Here is a 14,650-nt window from a genome sequence, read left to right on the forward strand (position 1 = left end):
GATAAGGCCAAGTCTCACAGCCATACAACAAAACAGCCCGTACTGTAGCTTGATACACACGTCCCTTCAGATTCAGGAATAAACTATCTGACGCCAACACCAGGGTTTTGGAAACCCTCCAGCGTTTGCAACTGTCAGGAAGAATGTCCCAGTAAGCAGTGGAAAGAGGATTAATCGGAACCAATCAAAAACAGCCTTATATTCCCGTTGACAGCGGTTAAGGACTAAGTACCCACACCCTAGCAAAGCATCGGGATGAGAACACATGAGCATCATATCGAACTGGGACACCATCGGTTGGGTTGACCCAAATCGATCCTCACCCAACATGAACCCGTTATACAAATGAAAGCTATGTAGTAACAGCATGTTGCGACAGGTCACGTGACATGTCCCGTAGGTACTTTAACCCCCCAACTAGGAAGGCGCGTTATTCCAAAGTGCTCAGTTTGAGAATAGCCGTCTTCAGTTTTTTTCCGTTGCGCAACAACTTTCTACAAGCTTGATCCAGACTGCCACCCGCTGTGACAACCGAGACTGGAGTGCACATACTAACAACAAGGAGGAACAGACTTTTTGGATGGTAGTCGAACTCACGATGCCTCACTGCCCACGTGTTTGCTGAGTAATTTTGGCTCATTTGGGGGCTCTGAACACGCTGATGGCCTCTTTTCCGCGTACTTGAATTATGAGGTGTCGGCTGGTATTTCAAAAACTCATGCTGCAATTTTATTGCCACCGCCAGAAATGGAACTCAGTTCGAATGACAATCGTGACCTCATGGTTCCGCGACGTCTGACTAACCGTTGTCTGGTCTGGTGACTACAAATTCGGCACCTACCTCCATCCTGATAATAAGTAAACACATATTGTTCCAGAACCAAAGGTACACATAGGCAACATGCTTCAACGCAGCTCTGTCTTGACGACTCCACTAGTCAGGACAACCGGCACAAGCCCCGAATGACACAGTGGTTCTGTATAATAAGTAAACACATATTGTTCCAGAACCAAAGGTACACATAGGCAACATGCTTCAACGCAGCTCTGTCTTGACGACTCCACTAGTCAGGACAACCGGCACAAACCCCGAATGACACACTAGGTGGTTCCGTTGTTCACAAATACAACGTGTGGTTATCATCAATCTAACGCTTCAACAACATCTGGAATGGTGTGAATTTGTTATCGGAAATTTGCGTGTTATTCGAATTTCGAGGATTATTCCGATTATTCCGCCCAAATGATCGGTTCGTTTCACTCAACTATGCCAGATTCTGAAGCGATTGCTAGCATCCTCTCAGAATTGTCGCACTTCAATGAGGCACACGTATGTATGTTTGGGGGGGGGGGCGAGATAGACCAAATGGTTAGAGCGCAAATTTACTGACCGGTAGGTCCGTGGTTCGAACCCGACCTCTGCCTCTCGACTTCTCCTATCCTGGCTTGGGCGACCTGGAAGTGTCCCAGCCCTCGTGCCTCCTTCGTGTGGCATGGCACCGAAGGATTAATCGGAAGTTTACCTCTGTAGCTACAATTAATCGTATTGTTTGATACACTGCCAGCCACCGCAACCTCTTCGTTTTGGTGAAGAAAATAAAGCGAATTCGATGATGTTCAAACATTACTGAATAGTAATTTGAGCAACCCTAGGTAGAAGTCGGAATGGCTCAGCAGTTAGAACGTGAATTTACTGACCGGAAGGTTGGAACCCGGCGTTGACTGCTCCTTTCTAGGTTTGAACAGCCTGGCACCCTCGTACATCTTTCGGGTGGCTAGACACTGAAAGGGTGCTACAGCTGAACGGTTTTGTCGACCCTGGTTACATTGTTGAAGGATTTGGACTAAATCTCATTTTGAAGAAGATATCTCGCACGAGCGATCTTGATTGTCACCTCCTAAGAGCACACGTGCCTAACCCTAACCGCTGATGAGACTGATGAATTCTTCGTCAGTATACGCACTTTCATATCTACCCAGCTTCTGACGAACTCGCCTTCCAACTTATCTAGGCCAAACCTTCACAAACAATTCCCAGGCATTAGATTCACACTCCACTCACCCACTTGCCTGTATCCCCCCCAATCGCCCAATTCACTTCAGCCTGTCAACTGTGTTCTCCAGTAAGTGTGTTTTTCCCGCCTGCCGTCAGAACACATCCAATCATTTTTTTTCAATGCGCGGTGTTTTCGCCTCTTTACGCATAATTGATCGCTCGCGGCCAACTAGTCTGCTTTGTGATTGGGTGGGGGGTTCGTACTTTGCCGATCTGGTTCCATCATAGCGCAGAAGGCCGCAATTTCTAACTTTTTTGTGGTTCTATCACGTTTGTCACTTACCGGATTCCTACTTCGGGCACCGCTGTCCTGTCACACCTCCCCCCAACCCTGTTGAGTTTTCCAAATCCCCCTCTCTTCTACATCGCTTCTTGCCTATGTGTTGCGGGGGCGAGATGGACCAAGTGGTTGGAGCGCGAATTTACTGACCGGAAGGTCCATGGTTCGAACCCGACCTCTGCGTCTCTCAATTTCTCTTGTCTAGGCTTGGGCAACCTGGCAGTATCCCAGCCCACGTGCCTCCTTCGTGTGGCATGGCAGCTAGGCACCGGAAGGGTGTTACAGCTGAACTATTTTTCTGATATATATTGCAAATCTCGGTTGTCTACCTGTCTTTGTCAGTAGGACCCACTGAATAAACGATAGTTATCCATAACAGAGGAGTTCCCTCACGAAGAGACCGGACCTTACCGTGGCGTGACGGTTTGTGTATCTCCATGACCCACTGGGTACTGTCCATGCGACACCAGATTTGTCAGTGGTTAGAGTTCCGACGAACACAGTCTCTTGGAACATACGTGGCGATTTATTCTGTAGAAATGGAATTGCACTTCCCGCCAAACAGCGCTGCTTTACAGTCACGCGAACCGTATCCGGATGCTTTCATTGAGGGCTGCTATAGCTGAACGACGAAGATGTATATATCCTGGTTGCCTGGCTAGACAACTGAAGCGAGGAGAGTAGTTGCCTAACCTAACTATAGCAGTCAATAACTCATCCCTTGTAAGACTGCTAAAAACTCTGACAGCCCACCGATTGTTCGACCCTCCTTGGAACTCATCAGGTGGAGTTGGTCACTCAAGTTTCGGTTGGCTCAACCGGCGTTCTTTTGGATCCATCGTTAACACCAACTAACTTTGAAAATCGGTACACTTCGTGGATTGTTCACCATTTCAGACTGCGCCTACCTGATGAGCCCCAAAATGGTTTAAACGATAGTGGCTGTCACAGAGGTTTCATCAACCCTATAAGTAGTGTGCTGTGCCAAGAAAGTATAATGCGATATCTGGAATGTCTTTGTGCAGTAAATCCATTCATAAACGCCAAACTCAGCTGCTTCCCCCATTGACAGCACTTAATTTGCGAATTAGCGTATTTTGCCACAGGCATGGAAAGGTGTCCGCGACGCAGGGGCCATCCCAGAAGTGCATTACAGTGTCGACTTCTGCATCTACTCAGATCTATTTTCCTCTAATTTAGATTGGAAATTATTTCATCTTACGGTTATCAGGGCGTAAGTTGGGATCGTCTAAGCGGTAGATATCTCTAACCTGGAATTATCGTACAGGAAACCAGGCCCGAAATTTTCACCAGAAAGTTACGCACCTGCCATACCATCACGAAGAAGGCACATTTACCTTCTCGGCGGGGAAATCTTTGACGGAATCCCTGGGTTCTTAAATTCCGTTGATGGTACGACAAGTACCCTCAGGTATTGCTTCTTCCTTTCCCACCCCATCGACCTCAAGTGGTGACCTCATCTCACAACCTTACCGGAACAGGCACAAAGTGGGTCGGGTAGACCACGTCCTGGAAAGTCGGTCGTGGCTGCACAAGCGAACTCCCCCGCGTTCTAGTTTTCCGGTTGCGAACTCGCACAATACCTATTTCCGGACTACCGCTTGTCAAGCAACCGTAAGGGACCCTTACCTCCGTTGTCGAAAGTTGTACCTCCCTAGAATATGTACATATAGCTTCGTAAGTGGACCTTGGCGACAGGTCAAAGGTCAAAGTTTCGGTGCCATCATCCCCGACCTCAATTATGCAACTGAATGTTGAATTTGTCAGAACCTCATATATCTGTGTTAGGTGTGTATCAGACCCTCCCGGTCCAACATTTATGTCCTCTTTGTGCACCATGACTCCTCTCAAATAGGTTGCCACGTCCAGGTAGCACTGGACAGCTCAACATTATTGTTCTTATTGTCAACGATAATGAGGATGAAGATGGGATTTGAATAGTAACCATGTTCAATCTTATTTCCACAAGTCCGGGATTTGTCTTCGTTATCAATAACCTGGAAGAATGGAAATCCACTAATTCCAGCTAAAAGGTTCCCCCATTCCCTTCCGAATGGCTTCGCCAAGTGCTCAGCAATTAGTGGCGTTTTCTGGGGTCTGTTGTTGCTAGGTCCTTGTGGAAAAAACGCAGAATATACCCAACAAGCCTAATTTGTAGGAGAAAACATCGAGGAGAGACATTAAAGGCTTTCGGAACTCACTCCTAACTCATAATTGACTGGCTGTTCCGGAAATCCTGCCTTCTTGAGTGAGTTCAAGTAGATACGATGAATGACGAAGTGGCTTCTGGTGTACAGCTCGCATGACAATAGGAAAACGGCGAAATAGACCAAAATCACGCTAAACACTTTTAATTTCTGTGATCTTTCCAGTTGACTCCACCATCCCTTGATGAATACGGGTGTCACTTCGTCGCTCGCCTCAATTCGAACCATCGTATTGATTGATGTTAGTCAGGTGACTTCGCCGGCGAACAACCTCAACCCGGACCGCCGATATTTTCCACCATTTTGAATTGTGTTACTCATGAGTAGTCAAAAATTACCATCATTTTCGTAACAATTTGGCCGAAGTGCCCTCGACACTGATACACCGGCTCTGACCCATCGTTTCTTACCTTGACCGTGATTTTGTGAAAATTGTGCTGTGAAAACAACTCCTCGTCTGCACTACTTGAACAGTGTCGCAATGGAGATGAATACTTACAGCGTTTTACTCTCTATAGTAAGCATTCAGTAGTAAATTACCAGGCGTGGATATTTGTATGAATAATTAAGTGACTTAAGAACAACCCATTATCCGAGTCACAAAACACGTGCAGAACTAATTGTTGTTAATCCAGTATTCTTCGCCACTGGATGGTGCGTATGGCTGAACACATGCTATGGTTAAAAGCGGTTTCTGTAAAATATGGGCAGGATTCAGGGTGATGTGGCGCAGCAATTTCTTCTCGTGCTCGGAATTCACCCTCAAAAATCATTAGTTGGCAGCTAACGTTCTGCGACTTATGAAATTCACCATTCATTGGACACACCTACAACACCATCAGGACATCAATGCCGTTTTTTAGCTAAATGATTCGGCAGCAGTTTTATGCACCGAAGTCGGTGTCCCTGTATACATCAAGATGATCATCAAAATCAATTTTAACGACAATCATTTTGGCGCACACACGTATATAATATATGAGTCAATTGGAGACAGTTCTACACTTCATGCACTCACTGAACAAACCAAATTCAAGAGCAGGGTCCAACAATGGAGAGCGACAGATTCTCGCGGCTTAACAAAGCTGAGAGAAGGCGGGGTATTTGGTAGGTGTCTGATAAAAATCTGTCTATGAGCAAGCCAGCCCTCCAGATGTTTTATGCTAGTTCATATCCTTAGACTGTGTGAGCCTGAAAGTGTAAACATCGGTCGTAACGCATAAAAATTAACTCCTTAGTTCAGCTACTGAAATACTGTGAGTAGTTTGCTGTTAGAATACCAGTGAAGTGAGGGCTGTTCGCAGCACTTTGATTACTGCACTCCTGAAGAAGACCGTCCAAAGTGACCGAAACATTAGGTTATAAAAGAAGCTCTGATTTTATCGTTGCTTATTTCCATCCCTAGTTAAATTAAATAGTTCTTAAATAATCCATTTGATATTTCGACTGCGGTAGCAATTCCTTCGAAACTGTAGCGGAAGACGAAATGCGCCGATCACGAAATTGTTCGACACACTCAGACAGCTCGCCACCGATTTCTTCCTCATTGGCGCAAACCCAGAGTTTCTGTCAACCTTGTGTCCTACCTGATCCCAAATTGGAGAGAGTTCGACAAGCACTCTCATTTCCACACGAATTTGGTTTTCGTTTATTGTGGTTCGTCGCACCTGGCGACGGATTTTCTGATTAGCCGTTTACTAGGAGAGTTGTGTTCAAAAACCCTCTGGTCTACAGCCAGTAAGTTCTTTTTAGATAAGCTTAGCATTTTGACTAAGATATGCTTGGGGGCCGTCGGAGAAAACAAACCAAAGCAGAAATCTTGACAGTACTGAGTAATCCTCGACAGGCACTGCGTTTAAATCTCCGTCAAAAGCTCAGGTTCCTGAAGATTATCCCAGAATATCCGAAACCTGCCGAGATACTCCACTAAATACCGCTCTGACAGCTTTGGTTCGAGGTTCGTGACAGCCTTGGATCAAGGTCAGCCAGTGCCTCCTAACTATATAGCACAGGCCCGTTGCGTGTTTTACACTCCGTTGCTTGTTCGCAATAAAGCTGTTGTGTTCCTTGTCAGCTAGTCTTTTTTCAGGCACTGGAGAGGAGACAGCAGTCAGATATAACATTCTCCCATTCGGAAGTCGCTTCTTTATTGTATCAGTAAAAGCTAAGCTTTCATCCCAATCATTCTATTGGACTACGGACAGATCAAGTTAAATGTTCGTGGAGCATTCATTTGTCCACCAGTTTGGTTTCAACGGGATACCCAGCTGAGTTTTCCTTTCCTAATAGAATACCCGAAACCTACCGAGATACTCCACTAAATACCGCTCTGACAGCTTTGGTTCGAGGTTCGTGACAGCCTTGGATCAAGGTCAGCCAGTGCCTCCTAACTATATAGCACAGGCCCGTTGCGTGTTTTACACTCCGTTGCTTGTTCGCAATAAAGCTGTTGTGTTCCTTGTCAGCTAGTCTTTTTTCAGGCACTGGAGAGGAGACAGCAGTCAGATATAACATTCTCCCATTCGGAAGTCGCTTCTTTATTGTATCAGTAAAAGCTAAGCTTTCATCCCAATCATTCTATTGGACTACGGACAGATCAAGTTAAATGTTCGTGGAGCATTCATTTGTCCACCAGTTTGGTTTCAACGGGATACCCAGGTGAGTTTTCCTTTCCTAATATTCCCCACAAAGGCTGCCTCATGTTTCAGTTGGTACAGTATTCGAGATATCTTCGTGTATGTTCGTGAAGGAGCTACTCATAAGCTTGCTAACAACTGTCTGACAGCCTATAACTGGTTACGTCAATCTGTGCGTTCATACTCGAGTTTTCGTCAATATTATGTTCTACTTGAACCCAAATTGCACGAAACTCATCAGACGGTCTCATTTACATGCGGTTTCGATGAGAGACTCAGATGATCCCAGACGGATCCCTCTTTTATAATAATCGTTTTCGGCAGAATGTACAGTACAAGGTCACCTCGTGTTTCTTCTTGGAGCCCAGGCACAGTCCCGTCAATCTCATGTCCTACCTGAACCCAAATTGGACAAATTTTGTGAAATACACTCATTTGCAAACTAACTTGTGGATGTTACTTAAACCATGGGAAAACAAACTCAAATTATGTTCACAGTTAAAAGTCAAAATCGCATGACAACCTGGAAAACTCCCTTCCAACTTCAAGTTTATGTTGCCGACACTATCTGAAATGAACTCGATGTGTGCTACACACTGCCCTGTCTAGTTTGGTTAAGAATTCGGTCAGTCATGTGAACATCTATCATGTGTCCACCTCTGAGGGGAAGGCAATTGGCCGCTATATTTATAAACTTCCTGAAAAATTCTTCCAAGTATGCTGAAGCTAGCCACTGTATAGCTCTGGCGTTATGCCGTATTCTACATGGATTCCGCTTTGATGCTTGCAGTCAGGTGCTGCTACGGCTGAGAAACCCATACCACGTAAGATTGGCCAAAATTTCGGGACGCTTGCCGGTCCGGCATCATGCCGAGATCTGATTGGTCGAAAGTCTGAACCCAACAGCCAATCATGACCCAGTACTGGCGAAATATCGGTTGCCAGTGGCGCATACAGAACGCGTTAGAATTTCGAAAAAGTTATTGCCGTCCACACTACACACTTGAAGCACTGTACAAGTCTTCCTTACTTCGTTTTGGGTGTTAATATACCTTGTGCATCTTTGGTGGTTGTTTTGACGTGAACGCTAGCTTGGGAGGCTCAGACCGAGAACTAAGCTGAGAAAAGTACCGTTACTACATCTGGTCATCCTCCAAAGGATTAAAATGGATGCACAGGTCTTCCAGGTTTGATCTGTTACAACGGTCCAACCACGTTCTAGCGAAGGCGGTGAAAACTAAGCTAGACAGACTTCGCTACTCACTCCTACCTCACCTCGACTTCTTCACTTTGCCAGCGAAAATTGAGCTGTCCTCTGGTGTGTTTACGGCGATCGCTATTTAATGTAACTCGTCCTAGAGATGGTTCGGGGGCAGAAAGCACTGTTTTTCATCATTTCGTGCTGGAAGACAGCGAAGACTGGTGCTTGGAAGTACTTCGATGAACCTTCCGTCTCAGACTCCAGAGTACTCGTATTTGTTTCGTGGAGTTCGTTGTAGAGAATTCGTTTACAAAGCTCTATTTAGACTCACCGTAATCAGCAGCCTTCCGATTGTCTTCATTAGCTGAATAATGTTTACTCCATCACAACTGCTGATTGGCTGATTTAGGCACTGCAACTGAGATTTGTATTGATTGGCTATTCATCCGGATCGATTATCACGGGAGTTTAAGCCGTCCGACTGTGAACTGGATAGGCCACAGGCCGGTGAGCCTTTTGATTAGACATGCCCAAGAGTAGTTCGCCTAAACGATCTCCGAAGAAGAGTCCGGGAGGTAAAAACTCACCAAGAAAGAAAACTTCCCCAGGAAAAAATAAGTCGGATGCAGAGCCACCGATTGAGATTGCCGTGCAAACGGAACCAACCACGGTTTGCTACCTTTGTTTGAGGTCGTTCAATGACTCCGCGGCTATCCAAGCCCATTTGGTTCTGATGAACCACATGGCTCCTTTTGATTGCAAAGACCAACAGTGTCGAGCTTGCCAGACGGTAGTCAATATCAAAGATGTGGAGCATCATAAATGTCCTGTGATGAAAGCGAACTTTTTGCGACTGATCTCCTGTCCCGTCAGTTTGGATATGGGACCACCTTATCGGTGCCTGTTCTGTCGTAGTAGGCCCTATGAATCACGAGTGGAACTGGCCATACACTTGTTATGTTTCCACAGACCAGATAAGCCACCTGGCGTTTGCGGAATGTGCACATTCACTTACGATGAACCGCCGCAACCACCTCCACCAAACATTCCACCGTTACCTGCGAATGCGGATGAAGAGAAGAGGTTGGCCCATGCGAAGGAGCTGAAAGCGGCCAAGGAGAGACAAATGTGTGAGCCCTCCGATGTACCCACACCTGGCTTGGATAGTCTGTTGGTTCACGTACGCAACGAACATGTTCCCGCCTACACATTGTGGAGCAGACGCCAACTCTTGGGTGACAGTGGACTGCGTTTTCCCTATTCATGTCCAATATGCAACTGGCCCTCGAAGTCAAACTACGGTCTACACGCGCACATCCTCGGTTGTCATGGCAACGCGTCGCAAATAAGAAATGATCTCAAGATATGTTCGTTTTGTGGGTTTCCGGCTGGAAACGATGCCAGTTTGAATCAACACATTGTGTTCAACCACACAGAACCCTTAGTAAAACTCGGCAACCTATGGATCAGGAAAGAACTCATGATGAATGTGACCGATCCCGGGACAACTTGTGTCTACTGTTGGCAAACATTTCGAAATGACTTTCAACTTCAAGCCCATCTTCTGGTTGTTCATGTGACCAATAACGTCCTGCGTTGTGGATGGTGTAAAGTCGATTTCACTTCGTGCTCCGATCCGATTTTGGCCTGCATGATCATGCAACATCACGAGTATAATCACGGACGCCAACTTCATCAGATTGCGTTACAAAACCAGTACACTTTGCAGCCACTGAGTGATCCACTTCCGGAAGTGCCGGATAAAGAAGTGTTGATTGCAGCACGTATGGGTCTGGTTGGTGGTGGCGCAGAGTCACCCACAAGCAAGAAAGGTAAGAAAGGCTCACCGAAGAAGTCCCCACAATCTCCAAAGTCCAAGTCTTCCAAAAGTGGTTCAAAGGGCAAAAGGTCAAGCCCGAAAAAATAGGGAACCAGAGCTGCCGATTCTCTCTGCCGAGTTCAGCGGGCGGCACAATCCACCATTCGCTCTTTCTTTCTCTCATTTAGTTCCAACCAAAGTCATCCGAAAACCGCGTGTTTTCTTCATCTTATTTGCTCGAAAAATATGTTTCCATGGTTATCAGGAATAGATAAGTTTATTCATTGGTTTTAATTTGATTTCTTTTGGCTTAGTTAAATGTAGACAGCTTGACCAGTGTGGTAGCTTCTAGGAAGTGTTGGATCTTTAGTGTGCGGATAGCTTCGAAAATGGACGATGACGTGTTTGTTGTCCTTTGGACAGCAAGAACAACCAGGTATGAAGCAAGAAGATATGAGTGACGACCAAGTAAGAAACAGGCATAGAAAAGTGTTCGTTCGGTATATGGATGTCGACGACGATCAGCTGTAGCAACATTTCAGTGCCTAGCTGCCGTGCCACCTGAAGGTTGCACGAGGGCTGGGATACTGCCAGGTTGCCCAAGCCTAGACGGGGGAAGTCGAGAGAGAGAGAGAGAGAGTTCGGGTTCGAACCACGGACCTTCCGGTCAGTAAGTTCGCGCTCTAACCACTTGAGCCATCTCGCCCCCTGTATAGATGTCATGTCACAGTAAAGCGTTCTGAAAACTTCCGGGTTGCTCACCCCTAAAAAGCAGCCATCGATAAACTACATGTGGCCTTTTAGTCGGAGACTGCGGTCTAATCAATATGATATTCCAAGAAAAAACAGTGGCACTTCAGGGCAGAAGACAGCCATTGCCGAGTGTGAATATCCGGAACGAGAGGATCATAAAACGATAGTTATAAATGCTTCGTGGGGGCGAGATGGCTCAATGGTTAGAGTGCGAATTTACTAACCGGAAGGCTCGTGGTTCGAACCTAACCTGTGCCTCCTGACTTCTCCTGACTAGGCTTGGGTACCCTGGCAGTATCCCAGCCCTCGTGCCTCCTTTGGGTAGCATGGCAGCTCGCCACCGGATGGGTGTTACAACTGAACGACTATCTACCACCTTCCTCTGGTAATGAAAAGAAAATGAAACTGACACCATCCGCTTGCTTTTCGCAAGGAGATCCGCCGTACCGATGATCTGCTTGAACAGTTGCGGTCTGTCAGAAAGTTGAATTAGATTCGTGTAAGCTTCAAGTGATTCGTGAAAACCAAATCGATTTGCAAATGACTGTATTATCGGAATCAGTCCAATTAGGGTCCAAACAGAACACAATGTTGAACGAGACTCTGGAAATGCGCCCACCTTATGAGCTCCAAGAAGGGCGAAACTGGTCGTGAGCTGTCGAAGGGTTTTCAGCAACCTTGTGAGTAGTTTCCTTCATGAAAATACACTGCGATATCTCGAATGAGTCGGCCCTTGTGCAGCACGAAGGATTCAAGGGAGTTTCCCGTTAAGACCGAGTTGGTGCGCAACTCAGTGTATTTGGCGAATCTCTTCTTTGAGTTTCTTTTCTCCCCTTGGCTTGTTTCTACAAAGCACGAGTGAAGTACGGATAGCCATCTAACTGTAAAGTATGTCTGTCTAAATGAGTTTCACATTATTCAAACTGGCAGAATTTGGAGGGGAGAATGGCATGCCGTGATGGATAGAAAGAGTAATACGTTGACAAACAGGTCAATAAACACCGGGAGACTTGTTTCCAACGATCCCAACGAAGATAACGGAATTTTGTAATACACTACTCATAAGGTTGCTGAAAATTCGTCGACAGGCCATGACCGGTTTCGCCCTTTCAGTTCGGGCTCATCAGGTAGGCGCAGTCCCCGAGTTTCTGTCAACCTCATGTTCTACTTGAAACCAAATTTCACGAAATCAGTGAAATACACTAATTTGCAAGCAAATTTGGTTTTTCGAGAGACTTACCTGTAATTTGGTTTCAAGTAGAACATCACGAACGAGAGATTCAGCTGGGTTCCAGGTGAGTCTCTCGGAAAACCAAATTAGTTTGCAAATAAGTGTATATTCGCAAATGACAGAGTTTTTTTATGGTAATTCTTGGCTTTTCAGCAAAGACTGACTTCAACTTCAGGGTCTGTCCATCATTTACAAACGGTCCTAAAGTGGTACTCGATCTCGCCCGTCCAAATGATCAGTATCCCCGTTTGACTCATTTTCCGAGTTTTTTTTTCAAGTCCGACAGTGGTAACACTCGCCTTCCGTCAACACAGCCACCGGCTTTAAATGGCATTTGAAGAAAACACCTACTAGATTGCCTCCATCCGGGTATTCTGAATTCAGACTGTGACCAGAGCCCGTGTTCCGCTCAAAAGTTTGCAACCTGCAGCAGGTTCCACTTCTCCCTTCTCTACACCCTTCTATCTCAGGAGATGCTCTATTGGACACAGCACTCTAGGACGATTGTGGCCCTGACTTTGATGCGCGTCCCATCAATGGTCTTGTTGTTTCCGTAGCCCCTCAGTACCCATTTAAAGAGCTCCCCCACAAGTGGCCCCTCAATACTAGCGCCAGAGTCTTGATTTGATTAGCTCTTCAGATAGCTTGTCATCGGGACGAATGACACACTGGGCCAGCGAATAAGTGAACTCTGTTTGATCCGGCTTGACCCGGCTCAGTCGGTAATTAGTACTGACAGCCGGGTCGGTCGATCGATATAGCTACAACAGTTACTGAGTCGTGTTGAAGGTTTCGGGCATACCGATCACATAGCTGAAGCATGAACATATCCGTTTGGTCAGACGTGACAAATCAGGTGCACTCAGCCGGTGCCGCTGGAGCAGTGGTAACATCTCCGGAGTTCCAACTCCGACATGGACAAAGATATACACCGCGTATAAGCACTAACAAGAATGAACTTCGACTCCAAGGCTTCTCCCATTTGATGTGAACTCACCAGAATAATTGCACCAGAATCGGAGTAGGACTGTCTGAAAGCGTCAGAAGAGAAGGAATTCACCCACTCAACCCTGCACTGACGATGTCACCTCGATTGGTGATGAAACGTTTGCAATCCAGCTGCCAAGCTCGGTGAACAGACCAACAACCAAGCAGCGCACCCGAGCTACCTACATTCCACAACACAACTCCAGTCCCCAAGAGTTATTGTTATTCATGTTCCCTGGGATACGTTGCATCTGCTAAGTGTCATCCGGGTTGATAATAAATAAGCTTAATTTTGCTGTCTCGGTTAACGGTATAAACATATCTATACAGGGTCATTATGCTGCGCTAGCTGGTGGAGTATTGATTTTCTGAAGCATTCACTCCACACGAAATGGAAATTTCCCCCCAAATCCTCATGAAGCCCGCCGAGAAAACAGCAAAATATAGGTGAATGTCCTTTGGTCTCTATATCCATGTCAGACCATGGTTACAGACCTATGACCAACCGTGAATACGTCACACCCAACCTACTATCAAATTTGTGAGTAGCATGTGAAAAATACTGTTCCATGTACCCACTGGTCATAGGTGGAGAAAGACTCCCACGGCATATCTCAAGTACTGTCAGTTATTCAAATCCCTCCCATGCCCTGAATAGCAGGTGGTGCAAATCCTAAACCCAGTCCTTTAGCAAAAGGGATTTGGGTAACTCAAGGCGAAAAGCACCTCCCGCGCCGGGAGTCGAACCCGGGCCGCCTGGGTGAAAGCCAGGAATCCTAACCGCTAGACCACGCGGGACGACCGGCGGTTAGGGAAGAGGGTATGTGACAGTTTCTTTAGTCAGTGATTTCGTAGAGTAGCTTTGTGTACTATCCACAGAAGACAGCTGAATGAGTAAGTGGTTCATAAGTAGTTTTTTAGGCCTATACCAACGAACTCATTCACGTGTGACTACACTAATCTATGCTATGGGGAATTTCTTCAACACTGACTACATGACTCACATGCTGAAACTCAAGTTTTTTCTCTGAACGTCACAAAAAATGGTTGGGATGCTTGCTATCTCTGCTGAAAATCATGAGTGCTACAGACTAGTATTTGGCATGGGCAACACTATGAAAATTAACTCGTCACATCCTAGTCTCCGGGAAAGTGAAAGCTGATCAGTTTACTCACAATGAGGATCTGGTTCCGTTTTTAAGAACAACTCAAATTGTTTTCATTTATTCGCCAACATGGCTCCAGGCCTCTTCCTAGGAGACCTTCAACAGAGCAACACCTGCATCGGAGAGACACTACCGAGAGTGTAGAAACATTTTAATTGCAGTCTGCACTCAGGAACATGCCCTCAATAGAGGAGTATGCGGACTTTTTGGTTGCCAAACTGGCGTATTCGCTCTCCAAGACTCAGTCCTCTTAATGATAACACCCTATGACACTTATCTAGGTTATTTGACTG

At 46.0% G+C, this 14,650-nt stretch overlaps 2 protein-coding genes across 2 annotated transcripts in view; one reads left to right on the forward strand and one right to left on the reverse strand.

Annotated features, from left to right (window-relative positions):
* The window catches only part of T265_09574 (hypothetical protein), a gene marked incomplete at both ends in the record, with an annotated part of 6,446 nt that extends 1,654 nt beyond the window's left edge, over positions 1 to 4,792 (reverse strand). Inside the window, one exon of the mRNA XM_009175684.1 lies at positions 4,559 to 4,792. Within this exon, the coding sequence (XP_009173948.1) occupies positions 4,559 to 4,792 (234 nt within the window). The remainder of the gene's footprint in view (positions 1 to 4,558) is intronic.
* The window catches only part of T265_09573 (hypothetical protein), a gene marked incomplete at both ends in the record, with an annotated part of 31,288 nt that extends 23,172 nt beyond the window's left edge, over positions 1 to 8,116 (forward strand). Inside the window, one exon of the mRNA XM_009175683.1 lies at positions 7,991 to 8,116. Coding sequence (XP_009173947.1) covers positions 7,991 to 8,116 — 126 coding nt within the window. The remainder of the gene's footprint in view (positions 1 to 7,990) is intronic.
* Positions 8,117 to 14,650: the final 6,534 nt, after the last annotated feature.

The sequence above is a fragment of the Opisthorchis viverrini genome, assembly GCF_000715545.1.
Source record: "Opisthorchis viverrini unplaced genomic scaffold opera_v5_292, whole genome shotgun sequence".
NCBI classification, from domain to species: domain Eukaryota; kingdom Metazoa; phylum Platyhelminthes; class Trematoda; order Opisthorchiida; family Opisthorchiidae; genus Opisthorchis; species Opisthorchis viverrini.